This window comes from Borostomias antarcticus (assembly GCF_949987555.1).
Source record: "Borostomias antarcticus genome assembly, chromosome: 19".
NCBI lineage: Eukaryota > Metazoa > Chordata > Actinopteri > Stomiiformes > Stomiidae > Borostomias > Borostomias antarcticus.
In genome coordinates, this window is record NC_140252.1 from 1,922,120 (window position 1) to 1,938,294 (window position 16,175).

Genomic DNA, 16,175 nt, shown 5'->3' on the forward strand with positions numbered 1-16,175 from the left:
ATATGAGGCTTTTCTCATCATTGTCTGTTGAGACTGGAGAGAGTTCAAGCCTGAAAGTGTCCCAGTGGTTTATCTTGCAAGTGGCCATGATTCTTCCCCAAGTGTCGCTGCAGCTTTGATGGCATCATCATCATCTTTTTACTTTGGTTTGAGAGCGTCATGGAACAAACAACACACACCGGCAATTCACTCCCGTCGGTTTCTTTGGCGGTAAATCCAAACTTCAGAGAGGTTTCGGAATATTTTCGGGCCTTCTCTCTTTTGCGTTTATTACCCTGTGCCATTGGGGCAGGTGCTGCTGGGGCAGCCCCATCATGTGTGTCTCCATGGGGGTCCCATCATGTGTGTCTCCATGGGGGTCCCAGACGAGGTGGAAGAGTAGGCCTAAGGCTCCCGAGCTGGAGGCCTCGTTACTGTTACAAAGCGATCCATTCTAACGTTACTTCTCTTATTAGTAGGCTAACATTAGTAAATGTTTCTAGCACTGAAACTTTTAGCCAACACGTTGCTCGCTAGCAAGCCAGCATTTTTTTCAATGGTGGCCGGTTGGTCACGTAGGCGACGTTAGGCGTTGTTGCAAGGTTGGTTGCATCATGGGAATCATTCTTTTTATATATACATATATAGTTTTTGTCAACACAAGTAGCTTATTAATGCCTGGAATTGACTCAATATTATTATTTTTTGTTGAAAATACATTTATTTATTTTTTTACATGTAGTTTAAAAAAATTCCCACAAAAAATGGGGGACCCCCTGCAGTACCTCCGCGGACCCCCTAGGGGACCCCCTGTTGAAGACCACTGCTTTAGACGGTTGCTGTAGCGCCACCATCAGGACTATTGGCCCCCTATGACAGTTGAGGACTTCTGGCACAGGACTGGACCTGTGTGCAAAGTTTGGTGATTTGTTATGCATGAGAAGTCAGACTTCCTGGGAAGAAGAAGAAGAAGATTCAGAATATTGGGAAATACAAGAGAGACCTGCAGCTAAGGCCCCTAAAAAGAGGGATTTAAATGGATATAATTCTATTTGGACATTTCTGATGTAGAGAAAGATGGAACATTAGCAGGGTACATTCACAAAAGGCTTTATTTTTGTGAGGATAAAAATAGAAAATCAAGTTTCGGTTAAGAGGACATTAGAACCTCATAGCCAAAAACAAGTTATCACTCAATGCTGCCAGTCAAACATTTATTTTTATTTGACGAACACAAACCTTTTCTGAGTCAACCTTGAACTTAAAACCTTCAAACCTTGAACTTCCCATGACTGCCAAATTGCATATATCTTCAAACAACTAATATAAAAATAACAAAACAATTGCATTTGAACAAACTATCATCATGCCAAAGTGTGCCTCAATCCATACCCTCTACCAAAGAAAACAGAAGGTGTTAGTTATTGCTCCATAGTCAAAGATGTCCACTGTTGGAGGAAATGGAGCTTAGCGCTGGCAGGGGACTGGGGCCAGGACACTGCCATGAGGGCTGGCCCCTCCACAGCCCCCCTCACTACAGTGAGGTTTGGTAGTTGAACTTGGTCTTGAGGAGATACCTGAGGTTCACCTGTGCTACAAAATACACAATGTATCTGGAAGAGAACTTTAGGAAAACGGGGAGGGCAGTGATGGGAGACAAATCAGCATCTATAAATGACTACAGGGATCGTCTCGCATAGCCAGACCTATCTCTCCACGGGTTTGATGGTTAGCAAAGGATACTCGTTGTATAGCAGGCTAGTGTCGTCGATGTTGGTGTTGGCTCCTTTTCCCAGAGGCACTTGCACGCCGTCTAAGGTGACCGTGGCACTCGGGTCAGGGGCGGTTCTACCCACACCTGGCATAAGGACAGAGGTTCAAATACATCAGTCACAGAGCTCTGAAAATGGAGACTTCATACATATTTCCACATTGTGGACAATAACATTGGTTGTTACAGAACATTATGAATTGTCTTTGTCGTTGATTGTATTATAAACATGCTCACACATGCTGGTCAGAATTGTTAGGACGAGGTCATAAATCAAACGCGTACCTTTCACACTGTGTCTGCCCTTGGGTAGTTTTGAGATGTGTGACGCCTTCTTCAGCTCATACCTGCATGAATGAACCAAATCATGAATATAGTTTCATAAAGATATACATTTATGAGTTTGTTGATAAGAGTTAGGAGGTCTGTCACTCACATGTTGCCAAGGGCGACCTCTCCCAGTAGGAGGAGGCCAGTGGGATCGGACTGGGAGGTGTGGCAGTAGTTGGCACTCTTGGACACCATGTCGGCAAAATACACACCTTTGCCAAACATGTAACCCGTCTGGAATGTACAAAGACAATACACATGTGATTCCTTATGTCACAACTGTTGCCTTGATTCTTTGGGGGGTGGGGTGGGGGGGCATTAGATCAACCCAGGAGCCCGTCTACTTTCCAAATCCACAGAGTTCAGGGTTCTTGTTCTAAATATTAGGATTCTCACAGGCAAGGTAAGGCAAACTTTATTTATAAAGCACATTTAAAATGACAGCAGTCAACCAAAGTGCTGTACAGAGGTGGGCCCTGAGTAAAAACATCCCACGGCAAAAACAAGGAATTACAACAGACAATACAAACATGAAACATCTTGTGCTCAGACTGGCTAGGGAGAAGAAGTGGGTTTTTAAGGAGGATTTAAAAATCTCAAGATTCTGGGAGGATCTGATGTAAATGGGCAGGCTATTCCAGAGCCTAGGGGCAGCTGCCGCAAAAGCCCTGTCATCTCTAGACTTGAATCTGGCTTTTGGCACCTCCAGCAGCTGTTGGTCAGTAGCTCTAGTTGGGGTGTGGCGATGCAGGAGCTCGGAGAGGTACAGAGGGGCCAGCCCATTTAGGGCTTTAAAAACCATTAGGAGAAGTTTAAAATCAATCCGACGGTGGACCGGGTATGACTTCTGGTGGAGTGAAGCCAGGACTGACGTGATGTGGTCACGCTTTTTCTTGCCTGTGAGGAGGCGAGCGGCCTCATAGGTTAGTATTGAAGTTAGGTGCATTGTGGGTACAATTATCATTAGTTATTAGACGTTACATTTCACAACATAGATCAGATTAATTATTTAGGTAGCTTGATCGTGTTGGATAGCAGAGATCAAGTATGGTTAGCAAGGTCATATTATGTGTCCAACCGTAATGAGGTTAGTCATGCCCTTAGGTGGGAGGTCTGTGGGGATCAGCTGTGCAGTTGCAGATCGTAGTACAGGCACGGGAAAGCGCAACACACGCACAGCTGTGATGGGGGACTCCAGGTTCACTAGCCGGGCACGGGCAGGGAACCACGCTGTACACAGAACCAGCGTCTCTCCCAACGACAAACAGGACCAATAGAACCCAATGGACAGTAGCGACAAGTTATCATACTACACTAAATCCTCTGATTCAGCTGCAGATGGTCGGACATTTCACACTTGCAGGAACAGCATAACTGCATCTGCTTCACGTTGCCACAATGCAAGCACAAAAACGGACGGGTGCACACTGCGTCCTTGCCACTGAGGAGTCATTGGTGCCGTTTTCTGGATTTCCTGAATTGAAAGAAAGTGGTCCGGGGCCCTTCTACTGTTCACAGAGTTTAAACTCCAGGAGTTAAATACCATAAACATGAAATAACACTTATGAAATATATGAATATATGTAAATATATGAAAGCATTTCATATATTCACATTCATTAACCAAATATCCTGTCCTTCATTACCACATACAAACATGCATCATGGGTGGATATCGGAGACACCATGTTTACTGTTCATCTGGCTTGTTTATAGGATGTTTACTGTTTATCTGGCTTGTTTATAGGATGTTTACTGTTTATCTGGCTTGTTTATAGGATGTTTACTGTTCATCTGGCTTGTTTATAGGATGTTTACTGTTTATCTGGCTTGTTTATAGGATGTTTACTGTTCATCTGGCTTGTTTATAGGATGTTTACTGTTCATCTGGCTTGTTTATAGGATGTTTACTGTTCATCTGGCTTGTTTATAGGATGTTTACTGTTCATCTGGCTTGTTATGGTGCGTTCAAGACAACTCGGGAGTCGGGAATTCCCGACCTCCAACTTGTGAAAAACGAATTGAACGCTTGTCCAACTCGGGATAACAAGTCAGGAACTCGGGTATAATTTTGAGCCCTCAGTTATTATTGAGTGTTTATTGACGTTTTAACATGTAATTTGATGTGTGACTGTGCAATATATGTTCGTATTCTATATATGTCTCTCTAATTATAGCAATGTGTGGACTTTAACAGCTATTTTACTGGCAAAATTAGCTAGTCAGCTGTTTTGCTAGCTAACGTTAGCTAACATTAGTTAGCTAGCTCAGAGCTAGCTAGTTACGTTACTTACTTTTTTCTCCCGAGTTAAAATCGTCATGAATGCAATGACATCGGGGGTTGGGATTCCCAAGTTGGGAATTCCTGAGTCCCGAGTTGTCTTGAACGCACCATTAATAGGATGCACCGACATCATATCCTCCTAAGCAGCAAGTGGCACTGCAGGACTTGAGCGCTCACCACAGGAGCTTCTGGTGGGGCGATACGCAGGCCCTGGGACAGGATACCAGCGTAGTTAGTGGTGCGAGAGCCGTGCCACAGCAGCTGGCGATTGGGCAGATCCCGGAAGTACCTCTCGTACTCTCCCTCTCTGTCTATCTTGAAAATCTAGAACCACAGAAGAAGACACAAGACATGGCTGGTGTTAGCTAGAGCACCAGCAAGGGAGAGAGCAAAGGCATCAACACCACTCTAATTGAGCCACATACCTCCTCCACTTCCAGTGTGTAGGTGTTGTGAGTAGCAGCGTGTGTGTTCTTGACATACTGCAGAATGATCTCTGCCTCCTTGCTGCTTTTGTCAACAACCTGCAAAATGGACAGATTCTTGCTGAATTGTCAGCATTGCACCTGCAGTTCTTCTACAGCTTCAGGAACAAACACTATATCCAATCCCATCTCAGGACCTCACAGAGAAAACCTGGTGGGCCAGAGAGAAACTGAGCCATACCTCGATCTTGGTCTTGAGTTTCTCATAGTTGATGTCGATGGGGTCTTTCTTGTTGTCCTCTGCCCCTCCTCTCAGCAGACTGTAGGCCACCTCAATGTCCAGCAGGTTGTCCAGCATCTGGACCTTAGCCTGCACAGCAGCAGGTAATGGGTTAAAAAGTACCCTTTGAGCCAATAGGTCAACAGAAGATCCCCCACATCTTCCACATTGCTATCTCCCACCTGGACCAGGGGAATGGACACTATGTGAGAGTTGTGTTCTCTGACTATAGTTGAGTTTTCAACACCATAACTCCCTCAGACTTGTCACCAAATTCAATGACCTGGAAATGAACACCCCTCTGTACAGATGGATCCTTCCTGTCGGGAAGACCCAAGGTACAATAGAGGTATTGCTATATATAACCGGTACAGGTACTTTGGAATTCTTGTCATCGCTTGTCCTCACAATATCTTATCAGCACTAATCAGTTCCTCATTCCAGTCCTAAAGTCAATTCACTATCCGTAGTCTAGCAGTCTAATCCTCATCTACTTATCCCATCCGATGCTGGATGACTGTGCCTGTGTCCATGCTATAGGCAGCGCGATCAAATAACATTCAAGGTGGTGAAAGCAGGCAGCCACACCTCATCCTCCTTCACCCTCAACACGGGAGCCCCCCAGGGCTGGGTCCTGTCCCCCCCTCACCCTCAACACGGGAGCCCCCCAGGGCTGGGTCCTGTCCCCCCCTCACCCTCAACACGGGAGCCCCCCAGGGCTGGGTCCTGTCCCCCAGGGCTGGGTCCTGTCCCCCCCTCACCCTCAACACGGGAGCCCTCCAGGGCTGGGTCCTGTCCCCCCCTCACCCTCAACACGGGAGCCCCCCAGGGCTGGGTCCTGTCCCCCCCTCACCCTCAACACGGGAGCCCCCCAGGGATGGGTCCTGTCCCCCCCTCACCCTCAACATGGGAGCCCCCCAGGGCTGGGTCCTGTCCCCCCCTCACCCTCAACACGGGAGCCCCCCAGGGCTGGGTCCTGTCCCCACTGCTGTACTCCCTGTACACACACGACTGCGTAGCCACCTACGATTCCAGCTGTATTGTCAAGTTGGCTGATGACACAGCTGTAGTGGGCCTGATCTCCAACACCGATGAGAAGACTGGAGGAGGTGGAGTGCCTGACTAAGTGGCGTCAGGACTAGGGTTGCTGAATTTCCCGGATTTATCTGATTATAAATCATTGGATTTTTCAGACCATTTCCTGGGTTTCCCGGGATTTCCCATAGAAATTGGAAGTGCTTAAAATTAGATTTATGCCATGTTGACAAATAAATGCAACAGAATAATGATATTGTACAATAATGTATCACATTAAACGTTTTATTTATAAAAATCAACATGTGAAAACGAAAAAGCTCTAATTCGCAATTTAAAAGTAGGCAAAAAAACAACTTGCGGGTAGGTCTAGACACTCCCCCGTCACTGCCCCATTTCCATCGCATCATTTGTGAAAAGTCGGACATACGAGGGCAAAGACCACGAATCGTCACGTCTCGTGGCAAAAGAAGTGTCTGACCTCTGGAAGGACACAACTCCTAGCGGCGGTAACATCTCCGGTGAATTCACACCGGAGGAGTTTGCTGCTGCTCTCCAGCATGTAAAGCCAGGGAAAGCCCCAGGGCCTGACTCTATCTGCCCAGAGCTTATACTCCATGCCGCGCCTGCCTTGAAGTCCTGGTTAAGAGCGTTCCTCTCTTCCTGCTTGCGCCAACTCAAGATCCCCAAAATCTGGAGAAGAGCCCTAGTTGTCTCGATCCCTAAGCCGAACAAGCCTGAAGGGGACCCCAAGAGTTACCGCCCCATCTCTCTGTTATATACCCCCTTCAAGATCCTCAAGCGTCTCATCTACGCCCGCGTCGAACCAATCATCGACCCGCTGCTCCCACAGGACGACGGGAGATCGACCCTAGATCAAGTCACTTTGATGACTCAAGACATCGAGGACAGCTTTTCAGCTAAAAAGAGGGCCGGAGCCTCACCTGCAAGCTGCTCCGCCTGCTGCCGGACAGGCACATGGTCAGCATGATCATGGAGCTTGTCCAAAACCACAGCTTCACCCTCACCACTGGTAACGGACAGCGAAGCAGGTTGCGACGCCTTAAAAACGTCATGCCCCAGGGATCTGTCCTGGCCCCCCTCCTTTATAACATCTACACCTACAACCTGCCGACCACAGTCTCCAGGAAGTATGCCTATGCAGACGACCTTGCGTTGGGAAGCGGAGCCTCCCTGACGTCTCAAGTCAAGACACCCTTTTGTGCCTGCTGCACGGGATCTCCTGCAGCAATGCAGAGATCTTAACATCAGCGAGGCAGGATGGGCGGACCACCTCTGGCGTGCGGAGTGGGAGGCAAACACCTCCAGACTCCGTGATTTCATCCCGGCCGTTGGTCCTTCTCCCCCTGAAGGGACTTACCCAGACCAGCGTGGGTGAGGCTTAATCACCTCCGGACCTGCGTCGGATGTTTCTGCTCATTGATGCACAGATGGGGCTTGGTATCCTGTGTGGCGTGCGAGTGTGGCGCTGAGGAACAAACCGCAGACCATGTCATCCAGGACTGTCCGATATACCGGACACCCAAGGGAATGCGTGGCCTGACAGTTTTGGATGATGAAACGGTGACATAGCTCCTGGAGATGTGCCCGGATATATAGCCCGGGTGACCCCTCAAAAAGGCTCTGGGTGGTAAAAGGACAGCCCCTCGGTCCCGAGCCTGGCGATGAGAGGACACAACACCTAACTCACACAATGAAGAAGAATCAATGGAACCCTTGTGGAGACTCAGGGGTGGACAACTTCAAGTATCTTGAAGTTCACCAAGGACCTGGCATGGACAATAAACACAGACACGGTAGTAAGGAAGTTCAGGCAGAGGCTGATTCCAGTTCAGGCGTCTGAGGGAATTCAGAGAGTCTCCCCAGATACTCATGAGCTTCTAAACATGCACTATTGAGAGCCTCCTGACTGGACCATCTAAACATGCACTATTGAGAGCCTCCTGACTGGACCATCTAAACATGCACTATTGAGAGCCTCCTGACTGGACCATCTAAACATGCACTATTGAGAGCATCCTGACTGGACCATCTAAACATGCACTATTGAGAGCATCCTGACTGGACCATCTAAACATGCACTATTGAGAGTATCCTGACTGGACCATCTAAACATGCACTATTGAGCGCATCCTGACTGGACCATCTAAACATGCACTATTGAGAGCCTCCTGACTGGACCATCTAAACATGCACTATTGAGAGCCTCCTGACTGGACCATCTAAACATGCACTATTGAGAGCCTCCTGACTGGACCATCTAAACATGCACTATTGAGAGCGTCCTGACTGGACCATCTAAACATGCACTATTGAGAGCATCCTGACTGGACCATCTAAACATGCACTATTGAGAGCCTCCTGACTGGACCATGCAGGACAGAAAGGCCCTGCAGAGAGTGGTCCGGTCAGCGGAGCGTATCACAGGGGGGCACGCCCACACCTCCAGGACATCTACACAAGGAGGTGCACAACCAGGACCAGGAGAATCCTGAAGGATCCCAGTCAAGCAGACAACAGCCTCTTCTCTCTGCTCAGGTCAGGAAAGAGGTAGTGCATCCTCCAAACCCACTGGGAAAGAGCTTCTTCCCTCAGACCAGCAGGACGCTGGATGACAAGACAGCCTGTTGAACTCAGTCGCAACACTCAGCACATCACCTTATCTGCACTCGGTAGAATTATACAGAACTACATTCTGTAAAGGTGTATATAAATATCAAAATCTATGAGACCGTCGCCTCTCTGGAGAGACTGACAGAAAGAGAGGGGAAACACTAGCAGTCTCACCTGGATGTAGTCCAGGTTGCTGAGCAGCGGGGGTTTCTTCATGCCGAAGTCGTGAGGTATCAGCGTGTAGAAGCGATTGGACAGGTCCAGGACGTGGGACTCTGAGGCGTTCTCTGACACCGCCTGAGGGGAGAGAGGAAGGCCCTTAGGAATGTGGAATGAACACTACACTGTGCATTACTGTACTATACCACAACGTATTATACTCATTTAATGGTGGAGGGTACTGTAGTATAAGACTAATTAAGACTAAACATATTGAAAGGAGATTGAAACAGTGATTTAGTCCAGGGCTTGGCTTAACCCAGGAAACCAGACTGATGGACCCAAGCAGTGTGAGCAGGGGGCCACCAGGGGGCGCCCTGGGCCACGGACCTGCTGGACCTCACTGAGGAGGGCGTAAGCGCTCTGGATCTGCCTCTTGCTCAGCTTCCCCAGCGGCATCTTCTGAAGGTCAATCTGCAGCCAGGGAGGCCAGACTCATATGAGACAGAGGGACAGGTCTGTTTGAATGAGACCTCAAGGGGGCCGGATTTCTCTTTTGGGCTAAAATAACATTTAACTCAACACATGAATATTTAGGCTACTTTACTAGGATTTAGAATAATTCAAGAAGGCCTACAGATCAATATGAAATTGCACGTTGCCACAAAAAATATCACAATATAGACCTACAATTACATAAAGCAGACGAGAAAATTACAATATACAGTAGGTGGAACAGAAAGCATTTCCCTACCTATGCAAATAGCCTACACTTCCTGTAGAACGAGGAAGTGCAACAAAATAGATCAAGTGCCATAGAAAGCATGTTTCCAATAAATAGCACTAGGCTACATAGTGTTTGGATATCTGTTTTATTGATTAATTATATATATATATATATATATATATATATATATATATATACTGCTGGTACATGAAAACACCACCATGTAAAATTAGACCTACTAAAAGTATAAGTAGCAAATATAAGTATCACAGAAAGCATTTCATACAACTAGATCAACAACAATACGTAGGCCTAATGTGTTCGAATAACTACAGTAGTAACTCATAAATTATACATTTCCCCAAAATAGCTGGTTCATGGTTCCGTATCCAGCTTCCATGTAATCACATTAATTCCCACTCTCACTCAGTACAGGCCAGTCCACTGGCAGAATAACTCCTCCTCCTACCCCTCTCCATCTTATCTCTACCCACCCATAGGCCTACTATAGCGCACTGAATGAGGCTAAATGAGGAGGTTAGTCTCACTTAGTTGTTGGTTATTTTGCCTGCAATTTCAACGCTGTTCCGATTGTTAAAGAGGATATTTACTGACTTATTCTCAGTGTAAATGAAATATTATATTTTGTAAATGTTATGTATTTAATGTCACTTTCAGAGCTACAAACATTTCAGAGATCTGAACGACCCTCATTCCCGATGGGTCCATGAGGTTCTACTGTATTCACAAACACACATTCCAATCCTACACACAGAAACATCACTTCTGTCCCACACACACACACACACACACACACACACACACACACACACACACACACACACACACACACACACACACACACACACACACACACACACACACACACTCTGCCTACCTCAAACTCCACCATGGCCTTCTTCATGCTCTCCACATCAAAGATCATCCTGATGAGCTCCTGGATGGGCTTGGCCAGCAGGGACTTGGTGCCGGCGCTGGCCGTCAGCAGCTTCACTGCTTCCTCATCCTGGTGAGCAATACAACACCACACAACCAATCAGGTATGGGACTGGGCCGGGGTCAACCAATCACTGGGTCATGATCTCATGAAAGGTTTCTGTACATAATTGCAGTGGTTGATATCACTGCGTTATCAGAATGGGTGAACTGTTTTTGAACAGTTTTTTGTTTTGTTTTGCTTCCCTCTGGAAAAAGTGTCGGAGGATCTGTATACAGTATATATGTATTTTGACGTGAATTCTGAGAGGGGTCAAATTTGTTTGTTTGTGTGTGTGTGTGTGTGTGTGTGTGTGTGTGTGTGTGTGTGTGTGTGTGTGTGTGAGTGAAGGCTCTACCTGGTCATAGTCATAGTCAACCAGCATGCGGGCACTGTTCTCCAGATCTGAGCAATCTGGAGTGGGACACGAGTTTAGGATACAAGGCAGTGTGTTCCCCAAACCTCTACACGGTGCATAACACACACACACACACACACACACACACACACACACACACACACACACACACACACACACACACACACACAGAAACACACCAGAGTCAGGGTCCACTGCTGCTCCTCTTCTGACTCTCAGTTTCATCTTCTTGGCTTTGCTGCCACCTGGAACATGAAGAAATGTTTTCATCTACAAGACAAACCCAGCACATATCAAGGTAGCAGCCTCACTCCATTACTGGTCATTATCTATAAGCATCTATATATCCTGGTTATAATCCTCACTCCATTACTGGTCATTATCTATAAGCATCTATATCCTGGTTATAATCATCACTCCATCACTGGTCATTATCTATAAGCATCTATATATCCTGGTTATAATCATCACTCCATTACTGGTCATTATCTATAAGCATCTATATCCTGGTTATAATCATCACTCCATCACTGGTCATTGCCATCTATAAGCATCTATATATCCTGGTTATAATCATCACTCCATCACTGGTCATTATCTATAAGCATCTATATATCCTGGTTATAATCATCACTCCATCACTGGTCATTATCTATAAGCATCTATATATCCTGGTTATAATCATCACTCCATTACTGGTCATTGCCATCTATAAGCATCTATATATCCTGGTTATAATCATCTACGGTCATATCCACACCTTCACCCTCCTTCACTCTCCCCGTGCTCTTGACAGCCACCGCTCCGGACTTGGAGGCCGCAGCCGGAGCCTGGGCCTCGAGTTTGACCCCGGCCCCCCAGGGTGAGATGGCGTGCAGGGAGACAAGCTCCTGGAGGGCCTTTCCAGAGGACTTGATGTCTGTGAGGAAGTTCTCAGAGACCACGCGCACGCCAGCCTCCTTCACCTCCTCCATTTTCTTGCTCATCTTCTCCACTTCCTCTGAGAGAGAAAAAATAAATAAATATATAGATGACATTATATATGCAATATAATATTGAATATTCCTGCACAATATACAGAATGTGCGAAGTTCTTACATACTCAATGAAAGCAATTACAATCATCAGAAAAAAACTACTTTTAAAATGTCATAATGGCACTAGCGTGTCCAATTGGTTTTAATACGGTGGTAGTCAAGGTTGAGTCAACGGATGTAAGTTTTGGGGATAAGCCTTATCATTTGTTTATTACTGACCAATCAGTGGCGCAGATTCATGTGGTCGGCAAATCAGTGGTGATGGGAGATTCTCCCAGACCACATGAAACAACAGCAACCTAGCAACCACGAACCCTACCCTACCCTAACCCTAGCAACCACGAACCCTACACTACCCTAACCCTAGCAGCCACGAACCCTACCCTCCCCTAACCCCGAATGGTCGTGAGTCCAGCCCAACGCTTCTCCAGCGCTGGCAGAGTTCATCAAGTGTGGAAATCGGTCTGGTTATGCGAAACTAGTAAAGTGGTTGTGATCTGCTGTCCCGCCTCCATCCTCTGGATGTTGATTGGCCACTTACTCTTGGTGCTGAAGCAGAGAGCCGCCTTATTGGCTGAGCTGGTGATCTTCCCGCCCAGATCCTCCACGGCAGCCTTCAGCTCATCTTTGTTCTTAGTCAGTTTGCCCACAGCCAGCAGCTTCATCCCTGTCAGGGGTTTGTCTACAGAGCAGACACACACACACACACACACACACACATGCGCGCACACACGCACACACACACACCCACACAGAGGTACTATGGAAACAGTACAACACAACAGTCAAAACATGTCAGTGACAATTAGGCCTACATTACCTGACCTCCCCGGTGAAACTAATCATGTCTGGACAGGGCTAATGAAATAACGTACTAGCTGAATTGCCTACATTCGGCTTGTAGGCCAATACAACTGTATGTATATTAGGGATGTGCACGGTTAACCGATTTCTCGAGTACCCGAGTAGGCAATCTGCTAGTCGGAAAATAAACACTACTCGGTTAATCTAAAGGCTATACAATATGGCATGTTTGGCCGTGAAAGCGCGCATTTCTGAGCGCCTGTGCCCTTTTTCAATTGTTACCAAAGAGGATAGAGCGTTGGCGGCTGCCTGGAGAAAAGCGCTGTACTGTATATGGAGTCTTTTTAAGAGCGCTCCGGCACAGGCCCATGCGCGTATAGCCTACTCGTTTTCCAGCCTATAAAGAAATATTGAATGAATAGGCCTGTTGTTCAATAAATCTATTTAGTTTTGCATGGACATTTCTCTAATGAAGGCTTGACGCCGAAACATCCATTATTGTCCAATAAATTGGAAATAGGCAGTGAGTGCCGCGGTGCTTTTTAGATAACGCTAAAAATTAATTCACTTGTTATCCGGCATCGGCAGTAAAGGCTTGGTTTAATACTTAATTTATATTAGTAAATTAGAGGTCTGGTTGCATATTGTAGGCTTAGAGTTTTCAGAGTAGCCTAACGATAGGCTTAATAGGCTATGAGCTGGGCAGTGCATCCACATTAAAAGGCTGCGTTTTTCGATTCCGATAGCTTCATGAAAACCTGTGGGTTATTCAATCTGATAAGTAATGCATCCAACCACACATCAGCTTTTAAATATGTTTATTTGCAAGGGCATGGACGAGACATGAAAGCACCGCCACGGTAATAACGGCGGAAAAAAACGTTTTCCCCTCCGAGGGGGCCGGGGTTAAATGCGCTCTGTCTGGACGGTATCTTTTTTTGAGTAATCTTTTTTTTGAGTAATCGGTTACTCGAGTAGGATCAGGTTAGGTTACTCGGTTTTAAAATTAGTCGAAATTCCCATCCCTAATGTATATCAAGTAGTGTACAGAAGCTGGTTACCCTGAAACAGGCTTGTTCTGCTCTGACAGCTGTGTTGCTTCAAAGGCTCAGTGTGCTACTAACCGTTTTATGCCTTCCCTAGCGCCTCTCTCTCTCTCTCCCTCCTATCTTCTAACCAGGTCCAGTGGATGCCCCACTGTCACCAGCAAACCACCCTGAGTTCGATAGATACCCCTGTGTCTGCTGTGGATGTCGTAGCATTTAGTTAACACACACGTACACACACACATACACCAACCCACTTCCGGCTTTAGGCCTGGGCCATTGCAAACACACACCAGTATTTGCCATATTTCTCCTATGATGTTTTTAGCCTCTCTTACTCTGAAATGTAATTTAATGTAATTTATTGCTTTATAAATGTTCTTAGCCGGTAGACAAACATACTCCAGGAGCTTGCTCGATCGCCTTGTTGAGAGGGGTCAGGGAAGAATTTTTACAGCTCACTTATCTGGCCCCCGGGTGATTACTGTTTTTTTCTTCCCTCTGGAATATGTAGAGAGTGGGTCGTATGCCCACCTCCCTTGTTCTCTGTAAAGCGCATTGTGTTGCCTCTGGGTATGAAATGCGCTATACAAATAAAGCTTTGATTGATACAAAATTGTATAGGCTATTTCCTTGACAATTTTTTTTCCATTCGTTTCGTAACTGGCCTTTTCGTTTAGTAATTGATTTAAAACATCACAAACAGGTTCTTTCTCAGTTTTCTATAAAAATCATCCCCCCCCACACACACACGCTCCCAGTGACTCCCCGGACACCTCAGTGCGTCCTCTGCTACTGTGACTCCCTCTGCTAGTGACTCCCTCTGCTAGTGACTCCCTCTGCTAGTGACTCCCGGACACCTCAGTGCGTCCTCTGCTACTGTGACTCCCCGGACACCTCAGTGCGCCCTCTGCTACTGTGACTCCCCGGACACCTCAGTGCGTCCTCTGCTACTGTGACTCCCCGGACACCTCAGTGCGTCCTCTGCTAGTGACTCCCCGCCCGGGCACCTCAGTGCGCCCTCTGCTAGTGACTCCCCGGACACCTCAGTGCCCTCTGCTAGTGACTCCCCGGACACCTCAGTGCGTCCTCTGCTAGTGACTCCCCGCCCGGGCACCTCAGTGCGCCCTCTGCTAGTGACTCCCCGGACACCTCAGTGCCCTCTGCTAGTGACTCCCCGGACACCTCAGTGCGTCCTCTGCTAGTGACTCCCCGCCCGGGCACCTCAGTGCGCCCTCTGCTAGTGACTCCCCGGACACCTCAGTGCCCTCTGCTAGTGACTCCCCGGACACCTCAGTGCGTCCTCTGCTAGTGACTCCCCGCCCGGGCACCTCAGTGCGCCCTCTGCTAGTGACTCCCCGCCCGGGCACCTCAGTGCCCTCTGCTAGTGACTCCCCGCCCGGGCACCTCAGTGCGCCCTCTGCTAGTGACTCCCCGCCCGGACACCTCAGTGCCCTCTGCTAGTGACTCCCCGGACACCTCAGTGCCCTCTGCTAGTGACTCCCCGGACACCTCAGTGCGCCTCTGCTAGTGACTCCCCGCCCGGGCACAGAAGGCGATGCGCTCCACCATCACCGCCCCGGCCCGTCAACGCTCATCAGCTCCTGCACAAAACCCCGCTCTACACGTCATTCTTCGCCAGATCGCGAAGTCCTGCCACCCTGCTGCCCCCAGCTTTCCCTCACTTATTAAGTCGCTAGCGTTGGGCTTTCATCTGGGGAAACGTTTCTCTACTGTAACTTGACCAGTTACATTATTATTTTAAAATAAACATTTCCCCCCATTTTCCCCCCCCGCGCACATAACGGCTAACCTTCGCTGCGCTGCTAGCTGATGCTAGCTAACTGAAGCTAGTATGCTAGCTAACTGAAGCTAGTATGCTAGCTAACTGAAGCTAGTATGCTAGCTAACTGAAGCTAGTATGCTAGCTAACTGAAGCTAGTATGCTAGCTAACTGAAGCTAGTATGCTAGCTAACTGAAGCTAGTATGCTAGCTAACTGAAGCTAGTATGCTAGCTAACTGAAGCTAGTATGCTAGTTAACTGAAGCTAGTATGCTAGCTAACTGAAGCTAGTGCCAACTTGGCTAGCAGACCTGATTCTTTAGAGTCTAGAAAATGACTTTAGAGACGCATCAAACCAGAAACACCATCAATATTTGGTCATTAATACTATCCTGTCACTTCAATACAACTAAAACAGTTTTACGGAATTGTATTAACTTTTAAAGCTTTAACTTTTAAATTGCTACTCACTCTCCATCTCAGACATCGAGTTAATTGCGTGCTG

General features: G+C 47.2%; 1 protein-coding gene across 1 annotated transcript; it reads right to left on the minus strand.

Moving 5' to 3' along the window:
- Positions 1–1,513: 1,513 nt before the first annotated feature.
- LOC311321561 (poly [ADP-ribose] polymerase 1-like) lies at positions 1,514–16,157 on the minus strand (the record flags this gene model as incomplete). Its single annotated transcript, XM_084453556.1, has 15 exons — positions 1,514–1,592; positions 1,723–1,837; positions 2,036–2,097; positions 2,187–2,314; positions 4,542–4,688; positions 4,790–4,888; positions 5,031–5,159; positions 8,913–9,035; positions 9,288–9,371; positions 10,523–10,651; positions 10,980–11,035; positions 11,180–11,245; positions 11,761–12,000; positions 12,579–12,719; positions 16,142–16,157. The coding sequence occupies 15 exons, from the start codon at positions 16,155–16,157 to the stop codon at positions 1,514–1,516; spliced, it is 1,614 nt and encodes a 537-aa protein (XP_084309682.1).
- Positions 16,158–16,175: the final 18 nt, after the last annotated feature.